Source organism: Seriola lalandi, unplaced genomic scaffold (genome assembly GCF_002814215.2).
Source record: "Seriola lalandi dorsalis isolate HSWRI2012SDOR001 ecotype SW California unplaced genomic scaffold, Sedor1 jcf7180002054926, whole genome shotgun sequence".
Lineage (NCBI taxonomy): Eukaryota > Metazoa > Chordata > Actinopteri > Carangiformes > Carangidae > Seriola > Seriola lalandi.
Window position 1 is genome coordinate 323548 of NW_019525478.1, and position 16820 is coordinate 340367.

The 16820-nt window shown below is 43.0% G+C and overlaps 2 protein-coding genes across 5 annotated transcripts; both read left to right on the forward strand.

Moving 5' to 3' along the window:
* Positions 1 to 2356: 2356 nt before the first annotated feature.
* On the forward strand, positions 2357 to 9868 carry tom1 (target of myb1 membrane trafficking protein). Of its 4 annotated transcripts, none has more exons than XM_023431680.2 (16): positions 2357 to 2585; positions 3743 to 3827; positions 3930 to 4008; positions 4105 to 4254; positions 4350 to 4484; positions 4596 to 4730; positions 4933 to 5049; positions 5260 to 5390; positions 5494 to 5536; positions 5639 to 5747; positions 5870 to 5933; positions 6697 to 6766; positions 7188 to 7253; positions 7710 to 7772; positions 8686 to 8725; positions 9115 to 9868. In XM_023431680.2, the coding sequence occupies exons 1-16, from the start codon at positions 2534 to 2536 to the stop codon at positions 9207 to 9209; spliced, it is 1434 nt and encodes a 477-aa protein (XP_023287448.1). In that variant the 5' UTR covers positions 2357 to 2533; the 3' UTR covers positions 9210 to 9868. The 4 variants fall into 4 exon arrangements, with proteins under 4 accessions (XP_023287448.1, XP_023287447.1, XP_023287449.1 ...); XM_023431679.2 differs by having other exon boundaries at positions 2364 to 2585; positions 5257 to 5390; XM_023431681.2 differs by lacking the exon at positions 7188 to 7253 and having other exon boundaries at positions 2367 to 2585; positions 5257 to 5390.
* A 666-nt stretch (positions 9869 to 10534) lies between these two features.
* gcat (glycine C-acetyltransferase) lies at positions 10535 to 15725 on the forward strand. Its single transcript, XM_023431691.2, has 9 exons — positions 10535 to 10808; positions 11528 to 11658; positions 12304 to 12405; positions 12500 to 12646; positions 12922 to 13076; positions 13634 to 13716; positions 13860 to 14031; positions 14825 to 14946; positions 15393 to 15725. The coding sequence occupies exons 1-9, from the start codon at positions 10589 to 10591 to the stop codon at positions 15542 to 15544; spliced, it is 1284 nt and encodes a 427-aa protein (XP_023287459.1). The 5' UTR covers positions 10535 to 10588; the 3' UTR covers positions 15545 to 15725.
* The last annotated feature ends 1095 nt before the right edge of the window (positions 15726 to 16820 follow it).

Below are 16820 nucleotides of genomic sequence, written 5' to 3' on the forward strand. Positions count from 1 at the left end.
CACACACACACACACACACACTGGATTTTTCATACAATGCAAAGACCTGTTCATCCGTGTTTCTACATGATCAAACAATAACCTCCGTCAGGTTAGACCACACCTCAAAATAATGCACACGTCTTTTCCTGAAGGACACGTGTGATTGGAAACTGCATTCGTATCTGTTCTTTGATCGCCCACATAAACCACATGTTGTTCTCGTTAACGGTCAGAATCGCATCATCTCTGCATCATCTCTGCATCATCTCTGCCGGTGTAAACAGAGGAGTGGGCTGTGCATCAGCGGTGAGAGTAAAAGCTATCATCTCTGTTGTTCACTGGGCGGTGAGTCACTGCGTCTGAGTCACATCATCGTGGCCACCGATCAAACACTGAACTAATGTGGCTCCCCAGCGTCGCTGACAGTAACGACTGTGTGTAAACAGTCTGTCATTTCTAGGAAGTGCACAAACTAATCACTGTATTTTGTTCCTTTCCTGTTCCTGATTCCTCCGAGAGGAAACAATGAGGAAGAGGAGTGTTTGTTTACAGTATGTGAAGCTACAAGCTACGTTTTCTGTGCTGGAATATTACCTGACCCCAGGTTTTAAAAATAACCAAGGTCTTAAAACACTCGTCCACAGTGACCCCTCGTCACGGTGAAGCTTCAATTCCAGATAAACAAATCAGGCCTTGAGGCCCTCATCAGCTCAGCTGGTGTTGTGCTTTTAATGACATATTCCCAATCAAACTTTCAGTTGAATAAGGACAAACCAGTTGATAAGCTTTCCTGAGGGCTGTTTCCCTCTTTGTCGAGCACTGATTGGAGGTCAGCAGAAAGTCTATAACCTGGTACAGTGAGATGTAAAATCAAACAGTGCGCCCATGTGGCAGAAAAACAACACAACACAAGCGTGGAGATTTGTTGGGGAATGTCTCGCTCCGTGTTCTGGCCATATTCACTTTGACTGTCAGACATATGTGACGGTTCATTCTTGACACTCGAAGCAACAGCTGATGAAACAAATTCAACTTAAGGTCCACTTACTCACTTTTCTGCAGCTTTTAAGCATATCACATGGTCTATAGCAAGATCTTTTCGTGAGTTTACAAATGTGTTTTTTGTATTTGTGGAAGGTATTTTATATTTACTGATCACACATTCACTCACTGATTGTCAATCAGTTCACATAAATAATATTGAGACAAAATCTACCTCCATACCCATCCCTCTTTCTCTTCACCTGCACAAGTTTTCACATCTCGTTTCTACTTCTCTCCTTCATTCTTTTCCTCCTTTTCTACTCTCTTCTTCACTCTTCAAATCCAGACTTCCTCTTCTGTCTTCTTGTCACTCGTTCTCCATCCTCTCTCCTCCTTGTTCCTCGTCACGTTTTCCTCCTCTATTCTTTTCACTCCTTTCTATTCCTGCTTCCTCTCCTGGTCCACAGGTTGTCCTGTCCTAAATAATAATATAAATGGCTATTTCCCCAGTAATAATAGAGCTCCATTGATTTGCCAGTTCAGTCAGAGAGACTGAGAGGAAATGGCACCAAGTGGAAGTTATAAATATAAAATAATGTTATAATAAACTTCATATAAGATCCGCCTACACAACTAGGTACTGACCAAACAGCATCTGATGATGAAGGCTGTGTGACACGGTCAAGAGCTTCAGAACAACTACATAAGTTAAGTTTAAAATCAAATGCATTATGGGCTTATGTATTATTAGATTCTATGACTTTAGTTTCAGACAACATAATACAGGGCATGATAGAGATGACAGTCCTAAAGAACGAGTCTTGAAGTCTGACCAATCAACATCTCTTAATATCCTATGAATTATGGTGAGTTGCATTATGGGAACTGTAGGATCCAGCCTTTCTGGAGCTTTACACGTGCAAGTTAGTTTACAACTGACTCATTACAAATGAATGTCATGTATATGTACAGTGGCTATAAAAAGTCTTCACACACCTGTTAAAATGGAGACAGATAAATCATTTCAGAACTTTTTCCACCTTTAATGTGACCTATGACCTGAACAGCTGAAATCTATCAATCAACGAAATCATTTATGGGGGACAAAATAAAAATAGAAACGATGTGGTTGAATAAGTGAGCACACCCTTCAACTCACTTTTCTCTAGTTTAAAACATGTCTACATATGACTTCTGTATTTCAGCAGGTATTATTATTTTTCCTCAGAGTAGCCGATATAAAGACAGACATGACACATGACACACTGTCTGAGCTGTGGCTGCAGACATGCGCAACGCCTGTGCGGGGCGCAGTTGTTCGTGAAGCAGCATGCAGCACCGTCCGTGTGATAGTTGCAGGCTGCTTTCCCTTTAAAGCATGACGCAGTTCAACTAGTGCCCCACTTTGTAGTGTGAGGAGCAGCAGCAGCGGCAGCGGCAGCAGCGACAGCGGCAGCGGCAGCAGCAGCAGCAGAGGTCCGGTCTGCAGGAGCGAGCGGGGCTTGTTGTTGCGTACGGCTCGGCCCGGGGACGTCGGCGCTCAGCTGGGCCATCTCCGCCTTCAACCATGGAGTTTTTAATGGGGAATCCGTTCAGCACGCCGGTGGGACAGCGGATCGGTGAGCCGCTTTTATTACCGTCGCATCGTTACATTGCAGCGACCGAAACGCTTGAGCCAGATTCAGTCATCTTTTTGCTGCAGACGTTACGCCACGTCTGTCCGCGCGCTTCCCTCCCTTTCAACACCACAGGGGATTTTTATCACGTGTACTAACGCGGTTATAAATGCAACACGTTCACAAAAAATAATTTAAAAAAAAAAGAAGAAGGAAAAAAAAGATGAATTCATGTGAAATTTATTAAGACTGACAGAAGAGCAACGGCTTACGGTTTGACTGACGCGTCCGCCGCACAATGGTCTGGCAGAGGCGGGAGTAAGAGGCTCGGATGCGCCTGTTGATTGGTTGTTATTGTGTCTGCCAATAGCTGGGCGGGACAGAAATTGGCCGACATCCTCCTGACCCAAATTTGATTTATATTTGTCCGCAGCGGAATGATTCGTTGCACATGTGTTTTCATTGACTGATGGAAACTGGGAGATAGTCATTACAATAAGTGGATGAGCATATTTAATTATAGTAGCTGCAGTTTCACTCATTAAACAGACTGTTTTTTGTTTTGTTTTTTTTTTACAGCTTTTCAGACTTTAATCTCCACATTCTATGTTTTGAACAGTATTATTATCCTAATGTCTGTCTCCAGTTCACTCAAACACCTGTATGAAGGTTTTATTCTGTTTTAAATGGGCATATACACGTTATACATTTTATAACTCGCAGTTAGTCATGTTTAAATAATTGTGAGATTTAGAGTTCTTCTTTGTTCTATAGTCACAAACGCAACATGTCATCTTTGTACAACCGGTAATGAGCCGGTAAATGTTAATTCTTGTCTAAGCATGTTTTCAATTTCAAAGGCAGATTTGAAAACACGCCAACAAATCTCAGCTCGCTTCAGCACAGAGGGGAAAAAAATCTCAATCAACTTCAACTTTCATATCATTTACACATGTTCTGATTTATACGGGTCCTAGGACTGAACCCTGAATGCCACATGTGACCACAAACTTAATTTGTGAACTGATTATTTAATAGCTCTTATTGTTTATTGTTGCAGTGGATGTAAAGTATTATGCTTGTTATGTGCAAGAAGAAGTTATTGTCGTAATATAAGTCATACATAAGCAGCGTCATACTTGTCTCTCTTTGTTTTTCAGAGTGTGCCACCGGCTCCAGCCTTCCATCAGATGACTGGACTCTCAATATGGAAATCTGTGATATGATCAACAGCTCAGAGGAAGGGTGTGTGTGTGTGTGTGTGTGTGTGTGTTATCTGTCTGCATCAGGAACAAGCTGATCCTCTGGAGGTTAGGTCTCTGACCGCTGCTAATGTTCTGATTGCAGGCCTAAAGATGCCGTCAGAGCCATAAGGAAAAGGATTATGGGGAATAAGAACTTCAAGGAGGTTATGCTGGCACTTACGGTGAGTGCTGTTCACAGCTCGTGGTTTACAGACTCTGCTCTGGTTCTAGTCAGGTGTAATCAGATCGTCAGACGTGGTTTGATTTGCTGTGTTCAGGTCCTGGAGACCTGTGTGAAGAACTGTGGCTACAGGTTTCACATCCTGGTGACAACGCGGGACTTCGTAGAAGGGGTTCTGGTCCGGGCGATCATCCCGAGGAACAACCCTCCGCTCATCCTGCATGACCGGGTGCTCAGCATCGTACAGGTGAGGCTGGAGGTGTGGCCGCATGGAACAGAAAATTAGGTTGTTGTCGTGTTGCTCAGCTGTATGATAGTAATTTGTGGTTTTCTCTTGCCAAGGCGTGGGCTGATGCATTCCGCAGCTCGCCCGACCTGACGGGTGTGGTGTCGGTGTACGAAGACCTGCGAAGGAAAGGGCTCGAGTTCCCCATGACAGAACTGGACGGTTACTCACCCGTGCAAGGCCCCAAAAAGGTGCAAACATGACCGGGTGCACTTTGTGTTTTACTGCCGGTAGCTCGGTGCTTATCTATCGCCTCTGGTCTTCTTTTTCTTTTGGGTGATTTCTGGGCCTTTTCCTGCCAGCCTTTGCCTGGGAACGGGCCTGCTGTCACTACTCTGCCTGCTGTGCTCCTTTCTTCCAAACCTCCGCTCATCCCACCTCAGACCGCTGAGCTAAAACTGGCCCTAGAGGGAACCCACGCCTTCACTCCCAGCCAGGTGACGGGCCCCGCCGCCTTTTAATGGGTTATGTTAATATTCAAATTGCACCGTATTAATGACAGACGTTGGTTGTCTCACAACCCTGTAAATGTCAGTGATTCTTTGTGGCCTGTTACTCAACCACATATGAAATCAATATGTGCCTTTACAAGGAACTATTACAGCTGTGTTGACTCAGGAAATACCATTGATGTTCCAGGTTAAAAGGCTGAAGACAGAGCTGGGAGTGGTGCGCAGTAACCTGACCATGATGTCGGACATGATGAGTCAGCTGGATCCTGTCACGGTAAAACAAGCAGACATGGAGCTGCTGGAGGTAAAAAAAATAAAAAAACAGATTTGTGTTTTGTTTACAGTGACGTGAAACTCTCTCTGTTGCAAAACCATCCATTCATGCTGAGTAACACGGTGTTACCCTTAACTGATCTAGTACCGTATACGTTTTTTTTTTTTTGTGTGTTGCATCTGTCCCTTCGACCCCCCCCACCCCACCCACACATTTTTTGTTTGATTGTGTCATTAGCAGTTATACACAGTTTGTAAGGAAATGCAAGACAGGATAGTGAAGATCGTCCCCAGACTCAGTGAGGAGAAGCTGATTGAAGAGTTACTGGAGACCAATGATGAAATGAACACCGCCTTCACTCGCTACCACAGGTCGGCGACATCAGTACTATTATTATCACACTTATTATTAACAAAATAAGAGAACTGTGTTTCTCCGTTAGATCATGACATATGTTTGTTCTGCCATTTACAGGTTCGAAAGACGCATAACAAATGGTCAAAATACAACGCCGAAGGTAAAGAACAAGGCAAAAATTAATGAATTGGTTGTTCGTCTGAGCAGCTCAACACTCATTACTTTATGAAATGGTTGCATTGTGAATTAATTCATTTCTTAGAGCCAAACCTACGTCAACCTGGCAGACCTCGACGTCACAGCTGAGTCTCAGGAGTCGGGAGTTGCATCAGTCACCAGCGACAGCTTGTCCAGTCAGTTGGCAAAACTTAGTAAGTCTCGCTGTGCACAAGCCTTCGTATATACAGTAAATACTGCACATGTACAGTGTATGTATCCTTCTACTAATGCTATGCTCTGTAAAACTGACCCTCTGTTGCTGTTCCTCTTGCAGGTACAAGTGAATCAGATGAAATATTATCACAGAAAATAAATGTCTCCAATCAACAAAGACCAAGGTACAGAAAGACTATTAACCATAGCTTTGATGATGAAGACATACACCGTAAACAGTTACAGGGGTAAAAGTAGGGTATAAATTAAGGTGACCGGATATCTGAAATGAAAACTGGGGACATTTCCAGTTCTGTGGTCAATATATCATTAAAATATCTAATGTTTTTAGCTATGAAATAAAAAAGGGGGACAGTCATGTATTTTGATCACAGTAACTGTTGTATTGTAATAAACTATTGTCAATTCCGACTGATAAAATGACGACTCCCTCCCTTTGAAGCAGTCGTCGTAGTTTGTTTGAAGTATGTTTGTTTTTGTTAGTTTACTGCCCGGTTATGAACTAACCAATGAGTGAGCCAGCTAACCTCTTTCTCTGCCTGGAGAAAAAGTCAAATCTGATTGGGTAACTCTATTTTGATGGTTTTAGCTTCACTTCTTAAACCGCTATAGCTAGCAGCCATCCCCCTGTGTTAGCCAAAACAAGCGCAAAGCTAGACGTCTGTCCTTTAATAATAATATAGGGCTGTGGTGGTAGTAATTCTACTAGTTATAAACTTACAGAGCAGTCATGTAGAGCTGTCCTGGGGCTAACTCTCAGGTATGGCGTTTGCAGAGATGTTGATCTTTTGTTTTTGTTTTGGTTTTGACTCTGACTTATTCCGTCTAATTCCTTTTCACAATGTGTGCCATGTGTATTTCACTATGTGTTAACCTGAATTATTAGCTTACAGCGGCAGTTAACCGAGTACAAATCTTCTGTTTCAGCGAGCAGAGTGAAGTCGCAGTGGACGGCCTGGCTCAAGCGCCGGACAACAGACTACACAACGCTGGAACGGTGAGCAAAGATGCCGTGTTATTCAGGTTTGACACGGTTTAACAAGTTTAGTCACAAGATTCATCAGCTGACATGATTGAATTTTTCATATCTGAGACGTGACCTTTGGGACCAGTCGGAAAAAAAAAAAGAATAGTAAGTGCTTATTTAGCTCAAGAAACATTTCTAGCTTTTGAAAATGAAAAACACAACCCACTGTATCATCAGCCGCACATTTAGAGACTTTATAGATGTTCATGATACTGTGCACAATGTCTGACCTGTATTATGTGTCTGGAGGAAACGCTGCTGTCGATGAGTTTCAGTCAGGACATATTAAACAATTAAGCCGCCACCCGACCCCCGGTTTAGCAAATATGTGTTTACTGTGTCTCAGAAACTGTTCTCCCTCCCTAAATGAACTCTCTGTCTGTGCACGAAGGATGACAGCCCCGCCTCCAGCCGCGGCTCCTCACCAAAGTTAGATTGGATGATTAAAATGGGAATGGTGGGTCTGTGTTTAAAAAGCGTCCTGGTTATAGAGTCACCTCTCCACGCCCTCTGTCTGTTGGTTTTGTCATGAGGTTGCAATTTCTTTTTCACTTTTTGGGTTTGGTGGTTCACGTGTTGAGATTAGAAAAAAAAAACACAATGGTTTGCATGCTTTCGTATGTGGTGAAGACATAAAAGATATTTGGGGAGTTTAATTTTGCACCTACGCCCCACACAGAGCATGACAGTGTTTGGTTTGGACTGTCCTGATGTGCTGCATTGTTGTCATACCTGTAATCCTCTTCATTCAGTGCTTTGCTCACCGACATGTGGTTGTTGTTTTGTGTGGGGGGGGTTTGGTGTGTTATATTGTTTTTAGTTTTTTTTTAGCTTTGTTACATCTTCATGAAGTTTTATCAGTGGTTTGTATTTCACTTCACTGACCATCCTGGTGCCCTGCTTCCTCTTTTAGATTCCTATCAACCAGTCCAATGTAATGGATGATATTGAGAAATGGCTAGCGCTGGATGATGAGGTAGGCTAAATGGTTTTAATCAACATAAAGAAATTATTGTTATTTTTGTTTTACTACACATTTTCTTTCTTTCTTCTTTCTCATTCTCTTCTTTAATGGATAAATGGCTAAAGTGGGTTAGAACCTGAACCTGAAAAAGCTCAAATCTAATAAAGACAAAGAGATAAATATAAGAGATATTATTTTGTTTTACGACACATTTTCCTGCTCCTTTCTTGGTTCACTAAAATATATCTCTGGTTCATAATTCACTGTAAAGCTTCACCATTTCTCCTGGAGCTCTGCACCTTAGTACACACTTAAACCAAAGCAAGCTCCCACAGTCAAACACAAGAAGGGCTTTAATGCTTCTGAAAATCCAGTGTACTGAAGACTTTGAAACTTCATTAGCTTCAGTTTGTCGGTAATTACACAGTTACAGCTGCAGCTGTGTGATGCTGCATCGTTACATTAAAACAACTAGAGCTGAGTCTCTTGTAACCCTAAACTGACCGTTGGTCGGATAAAAGAAATTTGAATGTGTCACCTTGGACTTCAGGAATTGTGATGAGCATATTTCACCTGGTTTTCACGTTTTAACTGGAACATTTTCATGTAAACTCACTTGTGCCAGTTCCAAGTAATATATGAGCGGTGCGTTCTGCAGGCTAACGTAAAGTGTGCAACGCAGGTGTGTCAAAAATGTCACAGTTCAAACTATTCATAATTAACAGTGAAATGCACACACAGAAAAGAGGAATTACTGATGTTGTCATCATGTTTCTACTTCAGCTTGAAATGAAGCCACATTGAGTCACATCATTTTGAACTTAGATTATCTTGATGGCAAAATAACCAATTATCCTTTGACTGTATATGTTTTTTGTTTGTGTGTATATAAAGCAAAAATATGTCTCTTGTGTTTGTGGTGCAGTACGATGACTACGAGGACTCGGATGGTGTGACCAGTGAAGGTGAGGGTCTTTACACTTTACTTCCTTTGCATCTGATTCTAAACATTTTCTGCATTTGACCAGTAGGTGGAACTAGAGGCTTTAATACAAGGGAGATCTGGTGCCACATGCAACTTTTTTCAGACCTATTCAGCATTGAAAACAGCCATTTTTAAGTATCCGGTCCAAACGGCTCCCGTCATATGTTTAGTTTATGTACAACAGAATACATTTTGATAAATCTGATCATTTATTGGTTCAAGGTTATTCATTCAAAGGTTTTTCACTGTTAAGTCTTAAGGGTAATTTTCTCATTAATTTACGTTGACACCAGCAGAAAGTCCCACTATAGCTTCATCCCATAATTTCATTCAGTCGTCTCACCTGATCCTGCTCGTCTTCCTCCGCAGAGTTTGACAAGTTCTTGGCAGAGAGGGCGAAAGCAGCCGAGCGCCTGCCGTCGCTGAGGGCTTCCTCACAGGACACCAACCACTCCGAGTCTTAAACTACACTTAAACCTGCCAAACTAACAATACTCATGAAGCTCCCGCGCCGTCGGTGGAGACGTGGAGATTTCGTTTAGATGAACGGTTGAATGGCACATTTGATATATGGGAGAAGTGCAACTCCCATATTTGAGGAAGGACTTCATAACTATGTATACTTACTGTGGAGCAAATGTGTTTTTTTTAACTGATAAGAATAATATTGTTTCATGAAGGACAGAAGTTTTTACTTGACATTGTTGTGAGGGTTTGTCCATGTGTGGAATGCAAACATTTGCACATTTTATATGGTTACATTCCTGCTGTTGAAGGAGAGAGGGGATATTGTTACGAAAAAAAAACAAAAACATTTTGCAACTTAGATTATGTATTATATTGCTGTTATTATATATATATTGTCAATTATGATGATGGGTTACAGAAAAAAAAACAACTCCCTGGTCAAAGTAGCAAACACTGAAAACCTGTATGTAAGAGAAGCTCAGCTGTTACATAAAGGAGCAGGTTGGTGCTTCACATCATTGTTGATGTGGGATGACAGAAAACTGAATGAGGTTTTTTACATCCAACTTTCCCTTGTGAAAACGTTTTACTTGAAGTTTAACAGAAATTCATGACAGAGTACTGTCATATATTAAACTAAATCTATTAACTGGAAGTCTGTCTGTTCTTATCCTGAACTCAAAGAGCTCTGCATTAAGGTTTCTTACCGTGTAATCCAATTCATGGATTTACAGGTGTGGGACCACTACAAGTCTATTTTAATTCCTGTCTGTTGTTAATTAGATTTGACTGAACATGTCACACCTACTGACTCAAATCAGCTTGACCCTCGCTTATCAGTGAGTATATGTAAACACTGTTAGCCAACTACGCAGTTTATACTTCACTGATAACAGATTTTCATAAAATATTACTGGAATATTACAACCATGTTTAGCAGTTACAGGTTTGTTTTAAATGAAATTAAATAAAAGATAAAGACTTTAAGGGTCAGAGGGTAAACAGGGACAGTGTATGTGTGTGTAGTCATGTAATAATGACACCCAAACGCAACGAATATGTCTTTTCTTCTTGTAACACATTGTATGTTTATAATTTTACTATAAATTAAAAGGTGGAGTAGCTTCAGTGCTGGAAAGAAATCAAGAAGGACGACAGTAGCGCAGAGCAACACGTTGCCATTATAGTGAAGCAGCACCAGGGAGTAGTAAATACTTTCACAAATCTGATTGGACAAAACAATCCACCCTCCAAGCGCTCTGCCACCTGATTGGCCCGCCGCGCATACGCCCACCCCTGGTACGTGACGCAACCACGCCTGGCGTCCTCGCCTGCACGTTTGACACCAGAAAAACATATCGCCGCCACCGCCGTCATGTCTCTCGGAAAAGCTGCCCGGAGTTTGGTGAATCCGGTCCGGGGGGTCCTGCGGCCTCCGGCTTCGGCGTCGAAGCGGACTTACGCCGCCGGCGCCGAAGCCAGGGCGGTGCTGGAGAACGAGCTCGACGGTATCCGAGCCGCGGGGACGTGGAAGGCGGAGAGGATCATCACGTCCAAGCAGGGTCCTCAAATCAACGTGGATGGCAGTCGTGGCAGTGAGTGGTAATTTTGTAACAGCAGTTTATAAAAGTAGGTTGCATCAGAACAGTCACGCCGTGTCCGTAAACGCACCATTTAAATGCTAGATAGATTTGCAGTTGGCGCCCTGCAGCGATGTTATCTTCATGTTGGACAGTTAATTTACAGTCATACAATGTTACTGGAGGACACGAGCCACCTCTGAGCTGATTCACGGGCAGGACTAACCTGTGGGAAATTGGACAACTTTTTTTTAGAAACACTGAATTCAAGCTAATCTCCAATAAATCAGCAGTTTGACAATGATAGGCCCCTAAAATGGTTTAAAACAAACCACGTGATCCCGTTTTTAAACTCTTGCTTTCATAGCAGTAGGAAGAGGAAACTGTTTATAAGAGCTCATTGTTGCAGACAGAATAGTTGCTAATCCCTGACCTGTTCTGTGTTCTGTCAGCAAAAGCAGCCAGTCAGTGTTTACATTTCAGGATGGACCTTTGCCAGAGATGGACTCTGCTGATTCATGGATGGTCCTTCGATTTAAGGCCGTGACCTCTCATGTGTGAAATTGACTCTGTTTCAATTAATCCGGACGGCAGTGACACAGTCCCATGAGCTGTTGTATTTCTGTCACTCGCCTTTTTGCAAAACATACAGACTGACAGACCTTTGGTTTCATGTTCTCCATAACTCTCTCTCTCTCTCTCTCTCTCTCTCTCTCTCTCTCTCTCTCTCTCAGGCATAATGAATTTCTGTGCCAACAACTACCTCGGACTGTCCAGTCATCCAGAGGTGGTGCAGGCAGGGATTGATGCTCTAAAGTCGTACGGAGCCGGATTGAGCTCAGTCAGATTCATCTGCGGGACACAGGTTTGATGGCTAAGGTGCTACGGTGCCCCCCCCCCCCAGAGCTCAACGCACTGCGTCTTCAGAAAACATCCTCATCAATTTGACAAACTCATGCGCTGCAAAAAAAAAGAAAAAGAAATCACAACACATGCAATTAAAGAAACGTGCAGCAAATTCAGTCCTACAGCACAACAGAAGTGTTTCCAGGGGACACTAAAAAGTGACGAACCTGGCTGGGACTTTGTTGTTCAATGCCCGATTGTGACTTTTGAAGTTAAATAGCATTGAATAGCAAGTGTGTCACAGTCAGGTTCATCATTTCTTTCTTTTTAAGTTACTTTTTGCTTTAATTCCCATAGTGAGAGAGAGAGAGGATGATATGACACAAAGGGCCACGGGTTGGACTCGAACCCGGGCCGCTGCAGTTAGGATTACGGCCCCCCCCCCCTTTTTTTCGAAGCACATGTGTTTGTCAAATTGATGAAGACATTTTCTAAATTTGCAGCACGTTTGTTTATTTGCACGTGTTTGCTTAAGTCGCAGTGGGTTGAGCTCTCAGGGCCACCGTAGAATACACTGGAACAGCACTTTAACACAAGCATGACGACACGTAGCTCTATAACAGCTACGCTCATTGAGGTACTGAGCTCCCTCTGCGATTTGTAGGATCTGCACAAAAATCTGGAGCAGAAACTCGCAGAGTTCCACGAGAGGGAAGACTGCATCCTCTACGCCAGCTGTTTTGACGCCAACGCCGGGCTGTTTGAGGTAAAATCGAGCTTCCAGCTCCAGCGGACTGGGACAAGATGAGAAAGATGTGTCCTGCTGTGCTCAGTAAGGCGTCAAACTACTCTTCCGCCAGGTTCTGTTGGGTCCGGATGACGCGGTGCTGTCTGACGAGCTGAACCATGCCTCCATCATCGATGGGATCCGTCTGTGTCGGGCGAAGAGGCTGCGCTACAAACACATGAACCTCGGTGACCTGGAGAACAAGCTCAAAGAGGCGCAGGTGTGTGGACCTCCTCCTGTGCTCCGTTAGTGTGCCATGACAGAACGGTAACCGAGGGAGACGGGGTTTGATGGAGGCAAAACCAGAGCAAATAAAACAATAATGATAAATGCTCATTCGAGACACATTTATTATAGAGAAGAGTTCACACAGGTCGGCCTCTCATTATTTCCATTTGAGCTTCATGGTGCATTAAACCCATATTACTGACGTGACGGGGTCAGGTAAAGGTCACAGCAGTCATGTGACCGATCGCTGTGTTTTGTCCTCCGCAGTCGTCTCGTATGCGCCTGGTTGTGACGGATGGAGTCTTCTCCATGGACGGAGACGTGGCTCCTTTACAGGGAATCTGTGAGCTGGCGGAACAGTATGGAGCCATGGTGTTTATAGATGAATGTCACGCCACCGGCTTTCTGGGGCCCCGGGGCAGGTGAGCGAGACGCCGACTTACCCAGAATGCAAAGCATATACAATTTTCTTTTTGCATATTAACTGATTAACATTGACATAGGAATTTTAACCTTCTGCTTCTTCCTTTGTGATAGATAGATAGATAGATAGATAGATAGATAGATAGATAGATAGATAGATAGATAGATAGATAGATAGATAGATAGATACTTTATTAATCCCCTAGGGGAAATTCAGGTGTTCAGTAGCTCATTAGTAATAATAATAATGATAAAATTAATAAAAAATAAAGCAGGAGAAAGAAAGCATGGGATATAATAAAGTTATCCCACTTGTTAAACTCCCTGCGTGTTGAAGTTGGTTATTATACCATCTTCCAAATTGATGTTGGGGCGGCTGTGGCTCCGGAGATCCACGTCCACTAATCAGAAGGTCGGTGGTTCGATCCACGACTCCTCCAGTCCGCGTCAGTGGGTGTTAGAGTCAAGTCAGGATGTGTTACACAGGGGCTTCAGGGAAGTCAAGTTGGATATCTTACGATCATTAAATGGGACATAAACTCGCTGTGATTTGCAGAGGGACGGACGAGCTCCTGGGAGTGATGGACAGAGTTCACATTGTAAACTCCACCCTGGGGAAAGCACTGGGAGGAGCAGCTGGTAAGTCCTCCGCAGCATCAGGCATATTATCGTCTTATATAGTCTTTATAGGGGAAACATCCTTGGTGTGTAGGTGGATAGATGTTGGACTCTCTGCACCAGCTGGTCACTGTGTTTCCTCTGTGTCGTCATGTTTTGTTCAGGTGGCTACACGGTCGGCCCCAAGCCTCTCATCGACCTGCTGAGGCAGCGTTCACGGCCCTATCTGTTCTCCAACTCCCTCCCCCCTCCCGTGGTGGGCTGTGCCACCCGGGCCGTGGAGCTGCTGCTCGCCTCCAACGAGATTGCGCAGAGCATGACGGCCAAAACCATGAGGTGCGTTTGTTGTCTAAAGGGAGGGGTGGGGCTATCTGCGTTTGTGGTTTTCTGTTAGCCAGAGACGCCCACTAGGAGCTTATCGCTGTTGTCAGTGTGTTTTTATTACTTACTTATTACATTTTTCTCATTGTTTTTGTTCACAACTATTCAAAACCTTCCGAACGTCTTCGGGAATAAGTTGTGATCAAGTGTAAAATCAGTGTGTTTTTATGAGGCGAATGAAGCGGTAAACGTCCAAGAGGAGAAACTGCAGAAACTCCTTCATCATGTTCTTGAACAGAAACCAAATGAGCTAATATTTGAACTGGCAGCGCAACCGTTCTACATGTGAACCGGGAGTAAATGCATTTCCCATCGTCTTGTTTCTTGACGTTGCTCAGTAACATACAGCCACCAGGCCGCGTTATGCAACCGTCTTTTAAGAATTATTAATTATTATTGAAAGTTAGAATTTACAGACGCCCACTTATCAGGAAGGTGTAAACACAGTGAGGCAGCTGGTTTAAAAATATCAAAAACAAACAGTCTACCACAAACAGCAGCTACTCTTACATTACATTGACAAATACTATTTTGACTTTTATTTTTAGGCACCAGCTGCAATTTGCTCTAAACGCAGGTTCTAAACTGAGATTCCTCGTCCTTGGCAAATGTTTGGGATTCACGAGTAATTTGTCTTTATAAGGTTAAATTATATACAGTAAGATTTCTGCTATGTTGTGATTACAGCTGAAACTATTATCCGTCTGTGATTGTGACTGTAATATTTTCCTCTGTGGCGTCCCATCAGGTTCAGGAACAACATGACGCAGGCTGGTTTCACCATCTCAGGCTCAGCTCACCCCATCTGTCCCGTGATGCTGGGCGACGCGCGGCTGGCCTCGCTGATGGCTGACGACATGCTGAAGCTCGGTGAGACGGCGGCGAAGAGCCTGCCGCGCAGCTACACACACGCACAACAAGACACAAAGCTCGCAGTTTGTATCACCTGTCACCTGCTTAAACGCCGTCACCTCGCTGAACATTGTCCGGTTTCAGGAAGCTAGAAAAGGCGAAGCAGTTTAAACCACTACGACACCGCTGACCTCACCTGTGCATGATGGCTACCTGCTGAACTGCTGCTGCTGCTGCTACTGCTCTTCACCAGGAAGCAGTCACATGATTTTTGTTGACCCTCGTTCAGAGAGAAAAAGCGTCCTTCACTTAGTTACTTAATAGTTACCGGTCAGTGTTTGTAGCTGTCGATTATAGTTCATAGAAAAATTGCAATCGGTGCGACTCTAATGATGAAATCTTGTGTCCCGACATGTCTGAACCGCACGGTCCTGGCTCTGTTAACGTGTCTCCTCCCTCCACAGGAGTGTACGTGATTGGATTCTCATACCCGGTCGTACCGAAGGGAAAAGCCAGAATCCGCGTTCAGATCTCAGCGGCGCACACGGACGAAGACATCGACCGCTGCGTCGACGCGTTCGTCCAGACGGGCAGAAAACACGGAGTCGTCTCCTGAGCGGGAACAACGGTCCGCAGAATGACTGAACAACCTTGAAGTGCTCGCTCTTGGAGATCATGCTGCTTGTTACTAAAGACCTATGAATGATTTTGATGGATATACTAGTTACATTTTTAGGTCATCGGAGATTAATGTTATTTTTGTGTTTGCTTGGTTGAATAAAGCACTTTTGCTAACAGGTGTAGGTGTGTATTTTGAGAAAAAGGGGCTGTTTATTCCATATTTCCAACACTAATATCATGAGAGAAAACACTTCTACCCAGTATTTGTATCTGTTGAGAGTCATATACTGTGTCTCAACATAACATCTCCTCAGTCAAAGAGCTGCTTTGCCTTTTTCCTCAACAGATGCAACAGCAGATCTGCAAATTCTGGATATAGAAAAAAACTGAAAATATTAAAAAGTTTTCCTTTCATTTAAAAATGTATCTTGCCTTTTGTTTCTTCATTTGGATGTTTGAGCTCCGTCTGTGCAGAATGACGCATGTGCAGAGTTGGATGAAAAGGAAAAATTGTTCACCTTAAATCTGAAGTAATGTCGTGTAGGTACGAACAGGATTTGGCGACACCACAACTAGTTTAGAGGCCGGACACGGTGCAGTGTGCAACTTGCACAAGCCTGATGTGGAAACTTGAAACCACCAGTGAAGGTAGGAGACACCTTGTGGCCTGTAGTTAAACTTGACATCAACAATACGAGCCTAATAATAGATTCTGGATTTTTGAATAGGAGAGGAAGAGAGAGTGTTATTTTGAAAATTAACCTTGACCTTTGACCTTTGACCACCAAAATCTAATCAGTTCATCCTTGAGTCCAAGTGAATGTTTGTGCCAAATTTGAAGAAGTTTTGTCAAGGCGTTACTGGGATATTGTGTCCACGAGAATGGGACGTATCCATCATCATTTATTAATGACTTACTAGTAATAATAACTAATATAACTAATAATAACTCATTAATAAATGATGATGTGTTTCACACTTTACAATAAGGCTCCTTTTACCAGCTCTAAATGGTAATAAGTCATTAGTAAGAGTAGTAATCATTAACTTGATCTTGCCAAATAGTGAGCCTGCATCAATGTATGAAAAATGTGTTATAACTTGTTTATAATAGTTTATTTATGATTTATAATGAATTAATAACCTAATTATAAACCATTTATAAATCCTTTATAAGGGTAGTCTTACTGTAAAGCGGTAAATCATTATTCTAAGCAGAGTATTTTTATGTCTTTAAACATGTAGGACAGGATCTTTATTGCTTTTGTTTG